The sequence below is a fragment of the Bos taurus genome, chromosome 2, assembly GCF_002263795.3.
Source record: "Bos taurus isolate L1 Dominette 01449 registration number 42190680 breed Hereford chromosome 2, ARS-UCD2.0, whole genome shotgun sequence".
Taxonomy (NCBI): domain Eukaryota; kingdom Metazoa; phylum Chordata; class Mammalia; order Artiodactyla; family Bovidae; genus Bos; species Bos taurus.
Genome location: NC_037329.1, coordinates 4,884,045 through 4,896,780, shown reverse-complemented (window position 1 = coordinate 4,896,780; position 12,736 = coordinate 4,884,045). Strand labels below are relative to the sequence as shown.

The 12,736-nt window shown below is 64.4% G+C and overlaps 2 protein-coding genes across 9 annotated transcripts in view; one reads left to right on the top strand and one right to left on the bottom strand.

Moving 5' to 3' along the window:
- MYO7B (myosin VIIB) overlaps nt 1-9,852 on the top strand; it is a 103,601-nt gene extending 93,749 nt beyond the window's left edge. The window contains exons 34-48 of one of the 3 annotated variants that reach the window (XM_010801818.4): nt 192-358; nt 1,326-1,507; nt 2,422-2,552; nt 3,762-3,919; nt 4,120-4,273; nt 4,700-4,855; nt 5,459-5,564; nt 6,522-6,635; nt 6,822-6,909; nt 7,446-7,552; nt 8,002-8,187; nt 8,394-8,510; nt 8,693-8,776; nt 8,951-9,070; nt 9,480-9,852. In XM_010801818.4, coding sequence (XP_010800120.1) covers nt 192-358; nt 1,326-1,507; nt 2,422-2,552; nt 3,762-3,919; nt 4,120-4,273; nt 4,700-4,855; nt 5,459-5,564; nt 6,522-6,635; nt 6,822-6,909; nt 7,446-7,552; nt 8,002-8,187; nt 8,394-8,510; nt 8,693-8,776; nt 8,951-9,070; nt 9,480-9,581 — 1,972 coding nt within the window. In that variant the 3' untranslated portion in view covers nt 9,582-9,852. The other 2 variants (XM_010801817.4, XM_010801819.4) reach the window with 2 other exon arrangements.
- Nucleotides 9,853-10,402: 550 nt separating this feature from the next.
- LIMS2 (LIM zinc finger domain containing 2) overlaps nt 10,403-12,736 on the bottom strand; it is a 44,100-nt gene continuing 41,766 nt past the window's right edge. For 5 of the 6 annotated variants that reach the window (XM_005202198.4, XM_005202197.4, XM_059874353.1 and 2 more), the window contains exons 8-10: nt 12,210-12,258; nt 11,958-12,033; nt 10,405-11,227 (exon numbers count right to left, since the gene is read on the bottom strand). In XM_005202198.4, the coding sequence (XP_005202255.1) occupies nt 11,080-11,227; nt 11,958-12,033; nt 12,210-12,258 (273 nt within the window). In that variant the 3' untranslated portion in view covers nt 10,405-11,079. Of the gene's footprint in view, nt 11,228-11,957; nt 12,034-12,209; nt 12,259-12,736 lie in introns of all 6 variants that reach the window. The other variant, NM_001130751.1, reaches the window with a different exon arrangement.

Below are 12,736 nucleotides of genomic sequence, written 5' to 3'. Positions count from 1 at the left end.
CATGCTCAGCCCCAGGCCCTGTATGGCTCCACACACACTGGAGTTTCCTCATCTGTAAGAGGGCTTCATGGTGTGATGGTTGGCACTCTGGACTCTGTAACTTGGGCAGGTCACCCCTCAGGCTGTTGAGGGGCTGACCCAGGGGGAGGGTGGGGCAGGCCTCTGGTCACATTGCCCTCTTTCCCCCTCAGGGAGGCCCGGGGTGGGCAGAGGCTGATGCTGTCCACGCTGCACGAAGAGGAGTATGAGTTCCGGTCCCCCAGCAGTGTGGCCGTCGCCGAGCTGGTGGCCATGTTTCTGGAGGGCTTGAAGGAGAGGTCCGTGTTCGCCATGGCCCTGCAGGACAGGAAGGCCACAGGTACCCAGCCAGGTGGGGAGGGGGCTGGTGAGGGGCCACTCATGTGGCTGGTTGGAGGGCGGCTTGCTTGTGCCAGGCCCTGGTGGTCACGAAGCAGGCAGAGGGGAGGGACTCGAGCAGAGAGAGGGAGAGGCCACAAAGCACTCAGGGTCACCCATGGGCAAGGCCCTCCCTCCTGCAAGATAAGGGAGTTCAGGAGGGCTCTCAGCCCCTCCAAAGTGAAGGGCACTGAGGGATGCCCTTCTTCTGGAAGCAGGGGGAGAGCCAGCCAGGTCACCAGCCCGTGCAGTGCACACCATCCCCACAGCCACCGTTATCCAGTGTTGCAGACAAGGATTGGCGGCTCAGAGGAGGAACGCAGCTTGTCCAGGGCCGCTTAGCTTGCGGGTGGGGATGGGAGCGGGGTGAGGCCTGGTGGTCTCGTTGATGGCCACAGCTTCCCTCAGCACAGCTGGAAATCAGGCTTCAGAAAGTAGGGGAGCAGGGGAGGGCTGTGCATAGGGTCTTAATTGCGCTGGAAACATCAGCAGAAGCTTTGTCCCCACGGCCCATCTCATCCTCACAGCCGCCCTAGGAGGGAAGGGTGATATTCTCCATCTTATAGCTGAGGAAACAAGCTCAGACGGGTCACTTAGCTCCTGGGCAGGTGTGGTGACAGCCTGCCAGTCCTCTGTCCCCTTGGTCCATCTGCCTCACGGCTCCCTGGCCACTTCCTGGTCAGGCCTCTGAGCAGGTCTCCCCAGCTTCTGCCTGCCCAGCTGTGCCTGTCCAGGCCCCCCGAGTGCCTGAGCTCAGGGAATCCCACCCCCAGTCACTCTCGGGGTGGCCTTGGGCCCCCTGCTCTGTGTCCCTGTTTCCTCACCTGTCAGAGGGGACCACCCACAGGATGCCAGCAGGGCCTCTGGCCTCCACTGAACCCTGGGGAAACTGTCTTCTCTGTCTCTTGTGTGTGTCCATGTGACTGTAGAGGATTCCACCCTCCTGCCCTTCAAGAAGGGGGACTTGCTGATCTTGACAAAGAAGCAGGGGCTGCTGGCCTCTGAGAACTGGACCCTGGCCCAGAATGACCGGACCGAGAAGACGGGACTGGTGCCTACCTCCTGCCTCTACACCATCCCGACAGTCACCAAGCCCTCAGCACAGCTGCTGGTAACTCACGTGCTCGCCTGCCCTCAGCCTGGCACCCCTGGGCACCTGTGGAAGAGGCTGAGAGGCCAGGCCTGGGGTCCTAGCTCAGGTGCCTGGGCCCACCCCCCAGAAAGCCTGGGTGTCATGTCAGCCCTGCCAGCCCTGCCGCCCCTCTGGGAGAGGCAGGAAGTGCTTGTGCAGTGAGTGGCTGGGGTGTCACCTGGCACTCAGCAGGTGCTCAATCAGTGCGCATCCCTCCCACCAGGGAGCATCCTGGGGGTAAACCCATCTTGCCTCAATGTCGTTTAAAAAGCCTGACCCAAGGGGGCTCAAGTCTCCCTACCCCTGACAACCACTCCACCCTAACCCCCAAGACCAGCGCCCCCAGCCCCCGCCCAGGGAGACAGGACAGATAGGCCTCCCAAATGCATGTATGAGTGCCAACTGCATGCCCTGTACCACAATACAGTATCAAACACCGTAGAATCTCCACCTTCAAGGAGACTTGGATGAATGACGACTTGATGGCAAGTGTGCAAAGTGCCACCAAGAAGCAGCACTTGTTACAGGAGCAGATTCTAGGAGGGGGCTCACCTTGTCCAGGAGGACTTCCCTGAGGGACAGACACTTCAGTGACAAGGCCCGAAGGAGGTGGGGGGCCAGGCCAGCAGGGCCAGGGTGAGGGATACCCCTGAAGAGAAGTGCCCCAGGAGAGGGGAGCCTGGTGGGCCTGAGCGCCCCCTGAAGAAAAGGAAACAGGTTCAGAAACATCGCGTCACTGGTCCTGGGTTCTAGAGCAGGTGACACAGGACGGGTAGGTCCAGGCCTGTCCAGCCCTGTGGCCCGGCCCCTCCCAAGTCTCTGAGGACACCTGGCCAGGAGGAGCCCATGGGTGGGGCCTTCTGGACACCATACCTGTGCACCCCCACCCCCAGAGCTTGCTGGCCATGTCACCGGAGAAGCGGAAGCTGGCGGCCCAGGAGGGGAGGCCCACAGAGGCTCCCCCCGAGGAGCAGCCCGAGGAGAACCTGCACACCCTGGAGGAATTCTCCTATGAATTTTTTAGGTGCCCACCCTGCTCCATCCCAGGCCCCACCCCAACCAGCCCTTCTGTGCTCCCTGGGGACTCAGGTCCATGAAAGCAGAAGCAGTGCCCACGTGGGCTCCCTGGGCAGGGAGGGGGCCCTCTGACCCTGACATGACCCACCTGTCTCTTAGCGGAGTGCTGTGGGAGGAGAGGGCATCCCCGTGGGGGCCCACCCTGGAACCCTGGGCTCTCTCTGCACTGTGTGTGCACGGCCCATGGTGGGTTGGAGCAAGGAGCAGCACACACCCTGACCTGGCCCCACCCCACAGGGTCCCCGAGAAGGAGACTGTCAGCAGCACACACCCTGACCTGGCCCCACCCCACAGGGTCCCAGAGAAGGAGAGTGTCAGCAGCACACACCCTGACCTGGCCCCACCCCACAGGGTCCCCGAGAAGGAGACTGTCAGCAGCACACACCCTGACCTGGCCCCACCCCACAGGGTCCCAGAGAAGGAGACTGTCAGCAGCACACACCCTGACCTGGCCCCCACCCCACAGGGTCCCAGAGAAGGAGACCGTCAGCAGCACACACCCTGACCTGGCCCCCACCCCACAGGGTCCCCGAGAAGGAGAGTGTCAGCAGCACACACCCTGACCTGGCCCCACCCCACAGGGTCCCAGAGAAGGAGACCGTCAGCAGCACACACCCTGACCTGGCCCCCACCCCACAGGGTCCCCGAGAAGGAGAGTGTCAGCAGCACACACCCTGACCTGGCCCCACCCCACAGGGTCCCAGAGAAGGAGACCGTCAGCAGCACACACCCTGACCTGGCCCCCACCCCACAGGGTCCCCGAGAAGGAGAGTGTCAGCAGCACACACCCTGACCTGGCCCCACCCCACAGGGTCCCAGAGAAGGAGACTGTCAGCAGCACACACCCTGACCTGGCCCCACCCCACAGGGTCCCAGAGAAGGAGACTGTCAGCAGCACACACCCTGACCTGGCCCCCACCCCACAGGGTCCCCGAGAAGGAGAGTGTCAGCAGCACACACCCTGACCTGGCCCCACCCCACAGGGTCCCAGAGAAGGAGACTGTCAGCAGCACACACCCTGACCTGGCCCCACCCCACAGGGTCTCCGAGAAGGAGACTGTCAGCAGCACACACCCTGACCTGGCCCCACCCCACAGGGTCCCAGAGAAGGAGACTGTCAGCAGCACACACCCTGACCTGGCCCCCACCCCCACAGGGTCCCCGAGAAGGAGACTGTCAGCAGAGCCGTGCTGCCCCTCGCCCGAACCCGCGGGCAGCTGTGGGCCCACTCGGCCGAGCCCCTGCGACAGCCACTGCTCCGGCGCGTCCACGCCAACGCTGAGCTGCGGGATGCTGCCTGTCAGATCTTCATCGATATCCTTTCCCGGCCGGCCTGCCCCAACCCCACGCCAAGCCTGTGGGCACGGGCCCCACGGCCAGCCCACCCGAGGGCCAGGCCTCTCAGGGCAGGGGGCTGCTCCGGAGGCAGTGAAGTGCCCCGGCAGGGGCGCGGGATCAGCTCCGGGCCAGACTCAGGATCAGTGGTGAGAGGCGCTGCTCCTTGACGGCTGCACCCATCCTCAGGTACATGGGTGACTACCCCTCTCGGCAGGCCTGGACCTCCCTGGAGCTCACCGACCAGATCTTCTCATCAGCCCTCCAGGAGGCCGTCCTGCAGGATGAGGTTTATTGCCAGATCCTGAAGCAGCTGACGCACAACACCAAGAGGTCTGTGGGCAGCAAGGAGGGATGGAAGGCAGTGGGCACAGGGTTGCTGTGCCCGGGGCCCCCTTGGTCCTTCCCCCAGCCCCCACCTCGTAAAGGCAGCCTTCGTTGTAACATTGTGGCGGGGGGGGGGGTGTTGGGACTTCTTGCCCTGAGCCATGGCTCTCCGACCCTGTCTCATTTGTCCCCTGGCCTCTCTAAACCTCAGTGCTCTCCTTCACAAAATGGGCATGATAGCACTCCCTCCCTTCCTGTGAGCAGGAAGGCTTTGGTGGCATTGGCAGCAGGGCAGTGGCCTCCTTGCCCAGGGCCTCAGGCAGGGCCCTGCTCACATGATAATCCTACAAAGAGCCCCATCTCCCTGCAGTGCTGGCGGGCCGGGCCTCCAGGAGGGGCCCCTCCTGGGCTGACCTGTGCTGCCGCCCACAGGTACAGCGAGGAGCGGGGCTGGCAGCTGCTATGGCTCTGCACCGGCCTCTTCCCACCCGGCAAGGCGCTGCTGCCGCACGCCCAGAAGTTCATAGACACGCGGAGAAGGAAGGTGCTGGCCCCTGACTGCAGCCGCCGCATCCAGAGGGTCCTGAGGTGAGCCTACCAACTCCTAGGTGCCCCTGGAACGTTGGTCTGGGAGTGCCGGGCGAGAGGGGGAGCCTCCAGTCTCCCAGGATCATGTTCCAGTGGGGACACCCGCCAGAGGAGCCAGACTCAGCTTCCTGTCTGAAGTGGTGTCAGTCTGGGGAGATAGGACCCGGTCCTAGCCACCAGGGAGGAAGACACAAGAGAGGCCCAGGAGGGCTGCAGGGAGGCTGGAGGGGTTGGCAGAGTTCCTGGCCACGAGTGGCCACCTGGGTCATGAAGAGGCCCGTACCCGATGCCCAGCTATGTGAAGATGGGAACACGACCCGCCCTGCCCACTGGTGGCCTGCCCAGCCTGGTCCTCTCCCCACGTGTCCTCAAACCTCGGGGCTCCTGGGAGATGAGGCCAGGCTGGCCTCTGCCGCCTCCTATGGGCCATGTGCCCAGCGCCTCCACAGGGCAGCTCCCCGCCCTGACCTGGGCACCACTGTGCACGTCTCTGGGGTTAGCTTCTGCTGTGTGCATGGCACATAGCTGAGCTCAGAGGCTGGTGCTGGGGCCCGGCCTGGGTGGGGGTGGTGGGTGGCCTATGCAGCACGCACTTGGCTCCAGGACAGGGCCCCGGAAGCAGCCGCCGCACCAGGTGGAGGTGGAGGCCGCTGAGCAGAACGTCTCCCGCATCTGCCACAAGGTCTACTTGCCCAACGACACAAGTGAGGTGAGCCTCCCCGCCCCGCCCCCCACACCACCAGGGGCTCACAGCCAGAGCAAGGCACCTCCCCACTGGGGTCACTCTAGGAGGGCTGGGAGACGCCTACAGACACAGCTGTGTGAGTTCGAATGGACTGTCTCCCCTTGTGCGCTCCTAGCCCCTCTCCTGTGAAAATACTGCTCTGCTTTGCTGGCCCCCACCAGCATGAACTGAGTGCTGGGTGCCCTCAGGAGCTCCGCGCCATGCAGGGGACTACTGGCCCTGGGCAGGTTGTAGTATGGCGGGGAGTTGGGATGTCCCAAAGGCGTGGGGGGCCTTCCAGGCCAGGCACAGGAGTGAGGAGGCCAGGAGGCTGGGCAACGAGGCTGAGTTCCAGGGCCTAGAGGCCCCTTGGGGCTTCCACCCAGCCCTGGGGCCACAGTGAGCAGGGAGCCCATGAGGTGCCTATGGATGGAGCCCAGTTGGCTGTTGGGGACAGCGGAAGAGCCAGGTACGAGTTGGGAGTGCATGCGTGCGTGCTAAGTCACTCAGTTGTGTCTGACCCTGTGCGACCCCATGGACTGTAGCCCATCAGGCTCCTCTGTCCAAAGGATTCTCCAGGCAAGAGTGCTGGAGTGGGTTGCCATCCATTCCTCCAGTGGGAGACCTTGGCTAAATGGCAGCAGTGGAGGGAGGGGAAGTGGGGGTGATGACCTCACGGCCCTCCCCAAGTGGACTGTGGCCTAGAGATGGCAGAGCCCATGATGGGAAGTTCCCAGTCTGGCTGCAGGCTCTCAGAGCAAGTTGAAACAGCCAGGCCTCTTGGGTACCCCGAGACAGTGAGCCCTGTGACAGAATAGTGCACACATCTGGCCAGGTTTCTAGAGGGGTAGTCTCACCCTTCTCAGGACAGGGCACGCCCAGCCTTAGCCAGCAGGGTTCAGAGGGTTATCCAGAGCTGAGCCGGGCTGCCTCTCTGCCCAGATGCTGGAGGTGGGTGCCAACACGCGGGTGCGGGACGCCTGTGACAGCATCGCCGCCCGGCTGCAGCTTGCCTCCTGGGAGGGCTGCAGCCTTTTCATCAAGATCGCAGACAAGGTGTGTGGCCCGCAGGCCAGGGGGCGGGAAGGAAGGCGGTTAAGGCGGGTGGGGGTCTCCCACCAGCACTGGGCCAGCCCCGCCGAGGTTCACAGGCACACAGGCGAGAGGGGTCACAGAGCCCCAGGGTGACACCTGGCCTCCTGCACACCTGCCTGCCTGTACCCTCCTCTCCACCTGCCCCAGGTCATCAGCCAGAAGGAGGGAGACTTCTTCTTTGACTCCTTGCGGCAAGTGTCCGACTGGGTAAAGAAGAACAAGCCCCAGAAGGAAGGTGAGCAGAAGGCTCTGAGAGCCAGGCTGGGGCCACAAAGGAGGGTGTTGCTGGGATATGAGGTGAAGCAGAGCTTGTCTGCCTCCTGGACCAGGGTCAGACAGCTCCCCGGGACCCTCCCGCATGGCCCATGCCCATTTATTCATTCATTCTCCTCAGGTCCCCTGGCTCATGGGTGTGGCCAGGCCTGGGGCCAGGCAGTGAGGCCCTGCCCTGAGAACTCTACCAGCTCGGGCAGGGGCTGGGCTTGGGGCAGGCCTGGAACACATGGCCGGACTTTGGGGTGATGAAGGGTGCACAGGGGCAGAAGGGAGTCTGACCCCGCAGGGAGATCCAGGAGCGCCCACTCATCCTGAAGGCTGAGGAAGGGCTGGGGGCCAGGGAGAGAGGTATGGGGGCTTTCCAAAGGGGAGGTCATGGCAGCAGACACAGCAGCGACATGGGAGGGCCAAGTGGCGGGGTGCAGGAGTGGGGATAAAGCCTCAGAGCCTGGCTGGCCAGGGACAGGCTCTGTGCTCACTGCTGCCCCTGCCCAGGGGCCCCTGTGACAATCCCCTATCAGGTATATTTCATGCGGAAACTGTGGCTCAACGTGGCCCCTGGGAAAGATGTGAAGGCAGACACCATCCTTCATTACCACCAGGTACCGGGCTGCCCCTCCTGGGGGTGTTGGGGCCACTCTTCTCAGTCACACCTGCCCTCAGAGTGGGGCATGGCCTCTTTGCCCAGGGCCACCCACCTCCTGCCCAGGGCCTCGTGGTCGGTCAGGGTTCTGGAGCCAGGAGCAGATGGAGAGCACTGCCTGGGGCAGCGGCACCTGCAGACAGTGGCTGTACCCTCACCTGCAACATGCCTACCGGCGAGGGGAGGACCCAGAGGGTCCCGCGCCTGCCAAGTGCTAGGCCTTGCCCCGAAGGGGTAGAGCAGGCCCGGCTCTCCAGCGAGGCGCTCAGCCATCTTCCCTCTGCTGGAAACCTAACCCTGAGGACCTTATCTCTCTGCAGGCTCCGTTTCCTACATTCTACTGGGCTACCACCTGAGCGCAAAGCTGGGGGTGGCAGGAGCCTAAAATCCAGCTTTTCCTTCACCCAGGAGCTGCCCAAGTACCTGCGTGGGTTCCACAAGTGTTCCAGGGAGGATGCCATCCACCTGGCCAGCCTAATCTACAAGGCCAGGTTTGGTGATGACCGGCCCCAGCTAGCCAGCATCCCCAAGATCCTGCGGGAACTCGTGCCTGAGAACCTCACGCGCCTAATGTCCCCAGAGGAATGGAAGAAGGTCCTTGTTGGGGGCTGGGGAGGGGGCCCTTGGCTGCTGCCCCTGTAGGGGTCCTGCCCACGTGTGGCTGTGGGAGGGTGGACTGGGTCTGCCACCCCCGGCCTCGGGCAGCGGCTTTTGTTCTGGCTGGGGCCGCAGAGCCTCGGGTGGTGGGCCAGCCAAGCTGTGGTCTCCACTGAGACCTCACTGGTCCTGGATTCCCCTAGAACATCCTCCTGGCCTGCAACAAGCACAAGGACAAGACGGTGGAGGAGGCCAAGGTGGCCTTCCTGAAGTGGATCTGCCGGTGGCCCACCTTTGGGTCTGCCTTCTTTGAGGTGAAGGTAGGTGGCACCCCAGACCCGCTGTCCTGGCCAAGCAGGCCCCACACAGCTCTGGCCCCGGCAGCCTGAGCTTCTCCTGCAGACAGGCCACAGGCAGGGCCACAGCCAGGTCTGGGAGGGCACTTATGCGTGGCTGCGTCTCAGGGAGGGGCTGTGATCCCCGTGACACCCTCCCTCCACAGCAAACCTCGGAGCCCTCCCACCCGGACATCATCCTCATCGCCATCAACCGGCACGGGGTCCTGCTCATCCACCCCAAGACCAAGGTAGCAGAGGGCCCTGGCAGGACCGGGGGGGCCCCGTGCAGGGGGGCTGGGTGCCCGTCCTCCTACACGTCGGCCCTGGGCTCTAGAGGATCCGGGGCAGCAGTGCAGCCCCAGGGCCCCTCAGACCTCCTGGGCTTGGGCTGGCTCTGACCCACCCGCCTGCTGTGGCCACAGGACCTGCTCACCACCTACCCCTTCACCAAGATCGCCAGCTGGAGCAGCGGCAGCACCTACTTCCACATGGTGCTGGGGGGGCTGGGCCGGGGCAGCCGCCTGCTGTGTGAGACCTCTCTGGTGAGCTCCAGGCCTGAGGGGCCTTCCAAGTGCCCCAGGTCCCTTTTCCTAGCCCAGACACAAAGCGCCCAGAGGCTCTGGACACTAGGTTTCCCTCAGCCTGACCCCTGATGCCACCGGGTGAGTTGCTCATGGGAGGGCCCGGCTCCCACGCCTGGCAGGGACAAGCCAGGCTGGGCTGGTGGAGGACTCGATGGAGGTGCAGTGCGAGGAGGGCTGGGCATGTCACTCGGGGGCATCAAGGCCTGGCAGGGGCCTTTGTGGTCCCAGGAGGGATGAGTACTCAGGGCCCAGACACAGTCCTGCTTCTCTCTTTACCACGTCTGCCTGGGGTGTCACTGAGGCAGCTGGGCCCCCTAAGCCCTGGTCCACGCCCTGCCTAACTATAACCCACCTTTCCTTAACGCAGGGCTACAAGATGGATGACCTGCTGACCTCATATGTGCAGCAGCTGATAAGCGCCGTGAACCGGCAGCGGGCCCCCCGCGGCTCAGTCCCAAGCCACCCGTAGCAGCAGGGTCCTCTGGCCCACTCAGCCGCCCTCCCCAGTCAGGGGTCATTGTGGGGCTTACCCAGGGCCCTCCTCTGGGCCTGAGGCCTGCCCTCTCCCCAGAACACCCCCTCCCACCCTTTGGCACCCCAGTGGGTCCCTCCCCTGGGTGCTGACTATGAGGGGCAAAGGCAGGAGCCCAGGGCAGCACTGGGAGTGGTAGGCCTCCCAGCTGATGGGTGGATGATGGAGAGGACCCCCGTAGAAGTGTTCAATAAACGTTCATGGAGCACTGGGGTGTGTGTGTCGATGAGAGAAGAGGGTTGCGGGTTAGATGGGCAGGAGATCCAGGAGGTGCTGGCCAGGAAAAGTTCCTTCTGCAAAAAGCAAAAAGCACTATGATCCCCCCAGGGACAAGGGAGGACAGCTTCATCCTCAGAGAATGACTTCCTTCATGTCTCACCCTTCTTTCCACTTCCTTCCCTTCCTGCTTCTCAGACTCCCTAATGGACCTTTGGCACACCTCTCCCCCATCCCCAGCAGGACTCTGAGCACGGGAGGCTGCCGGGGGGTCTGCTGGAGGAGCTGTGGGCCCCTCTGCCCACACACAGGGCAGACCTGCATGCAGGGCTGTGGAGCCTGGGCTCGCCCTGGACCGCCCCAGCTGGCCTGTCCCCCAACTCCACCCACGGGGCCAGCCCTCAAGGACTGAGGGTCTCTGCTGAGCTTGTCTCCAGGCCCTGTTGCAGCCTGGCCCTGGGATGCCCATCCAGTCTGGTCTTTGTCTTTCTCTCACTGAGGTAGCACGTCCACCCTGATGCCACAAACCACACAGGCCCTGCGGTGGTGTAAAGAAGCCTTCATTCATTGTGCGAGTGTAACATCCTTCCTGGAGGGCAGGAACAAACCACCCACTGGGGCCCACTGCCTCCTGGCTCCAGACTGCACCCAGGGAGTCAGCATGTGCCCCAGAGGCGGGGTGCGCCAGGCCCCTCCAGCTGCTGTGTGGGGTGAAATGCAGGATGTGCCGGCCTGGTCTGGGTCCTGGGATCCTCCTTGACTGAGTGAGCACGTGGTGGGGATAGGACAGTTTACCGGAGGGCCCTCACCCACGTGGCCTAGGGCCCAGGGCGGCTGCCCGGCTGGGGGCTCCATCTGTGCCACGAGGGGCGGAGGCTGGCCACGCTGCCAGGAGGCCTCCTGCAGGGATGGGACAGGACAGGCCAGGGCAGGGTAGGCTGAGTCAGGTGGCACCGGCCCCTATCTGTTCCTGGCCCTGGAGGACCTTGGGCCGAAACTGCGGATGTGGGCCTGTCACAGGTTCACTACACCCAGGCCCCTGCCCCATGGCCTCCTGGGAGGAGGGAGAGAAGGGATGCTCGAAGGTGGCGGGGAGGAGGAGGGATGCTGAGCACAGAGACAGGAGCGAGATGCCGCAGGTTCAGGGAGCCCAAGTGCAGAGTGAAGCCTCCGGCAGCAGAGGAGCACCCAGCAGGAAGCAGCCAGGTGGGCGGGCCTCTCAGGCAGGGTGGAGGCCCGAGGACTTGGGCTGAGCCCTGCGGGCTGCCAGCTCCGATAGCTTCTTGAGCCGCTTCTTCAGCTCCAGCGGGAACTTCTCGTAGCACCTCTTACACACGGGCTTCATGTCGAACTCCACAAACTTGTTCCTGGGGAGGACGGGCAGTGGTCAGGAGGGGTGGGGTCTCCTCTGGGCCCGGAGCAGGCCGCCTCCCACACAGCAGCCTGTCCCCCGCCCTGGGCGTGACTTTGTGGCCAGAGGTCACGGTAGACCTCTGGAGGTAGGAGATGGGCCTCCAGGCCTCCCTTTCTGCCCAGAGACTTTTCTTGAATGCTGACACTCCAGAACCTTCCCTGCTGTCCTGGGAAACCAGGCTCCAGCTCCAGCTGTCCTGCCCCTTTCATTCTCCGAGGAGGTCTGCTTCCTTTGGCTCTGAGCGTGCTGCTCCGGGCTCTTCCTTCCCCAAAGTTCAGTGTGACTCTTCTTCCCACTGGGCCCTGAGGGTCCCTGGACCTCCCTGCTCGGGGTGGGGGCTGCCCCTGTGCCCACTGCATCCCCAGGGGCCGATGTCAGTGGGCGTTCAGGGTAAGGCCCAATGAAGGGGAGAAACCACGGAAAGCCAACTCCAACAGGAGACCCCAGCAGGCTCCAGGAGCGGGAAGGGGAGGAGAGGGGTGCTGTGTGGGTCTCCGCTGTGTGGCTCCTCTCCCGCCCGGGGGCAGGGGGAGTGGGGGGGGCGGGGGACGAGAGTGGGGGCGGGGCGCGGGAGTGGGGGTGGGGCGGGGGCGGGGCGCGGGAGTGGGGTGGGGCGGGGGCGGGGCGCGGGAGTGGGGGTGGGGCGGGGCGAGGCTGCGGTGGCAGGTGGGCACGCCACTTACTTCAGGGTGAGCCGGCTGTTGCAGGTGGAACAGGAGAAGCAGTGCACGCACCAGGCCTTGTTGAGGGCTGACACCACTGTGGGGGCAGATGCAGGCTCAGTGACCCCACAGGTCAGCCACAGGGCCCCCTGTGCGCAGGGAGGGGCAGCTGGGCACACAGCTGCAAGACCCACAAGCCCAGAGAGTGCGGGGGACAGGGGCTGGGGCAGGAAGTCGGCACAGGGACGGGGCGGGGGGTGGGGCGGGCCTCACCATCGCCCTCGATCACGTGGCTGCAGGTGTAGCAGACATCGCCAAAGAGCTGTGGACAGAGCAGGGGCTTAAACAGGCTGCTGGCATTCATGCCCCCGGCCCTGGGCCAGGGGTGTGGCCCCACCCCGCCCCAAAGGGCAGCTCCTGTCATCTGCCAGGGCCTCCCGGCCGTCCTAGGCCTCCCGGGCCTGAGGGCTGGTCAGAATCACCGCCCCCCCAGGAAACACAGGTGGAGGTGCTGCCCCCTCCGCCGCCCTGGTGTCCTGAGGGGCGCGGTCTGGGTGGTTTTTCTGGGCCTGGTAGGAGGGAGGGGGCCTGCCGCAGGTCACCCCGAGAGCCCAGGACTCCACATGCCATCTCACTCAGTCCCCACGACAGGCCTGGCCACAGGGCACATTTCCCAAACGGAGACACTGAGGTCACAGGGGCTGCCCAGGTCCCGAGACACTCAGCACACAGGCCTGTGGCACAGCCCCCACTCAGCACCCACCATGGGGGCTCCCAGGGGAGGAGGCTGCCCCATACCC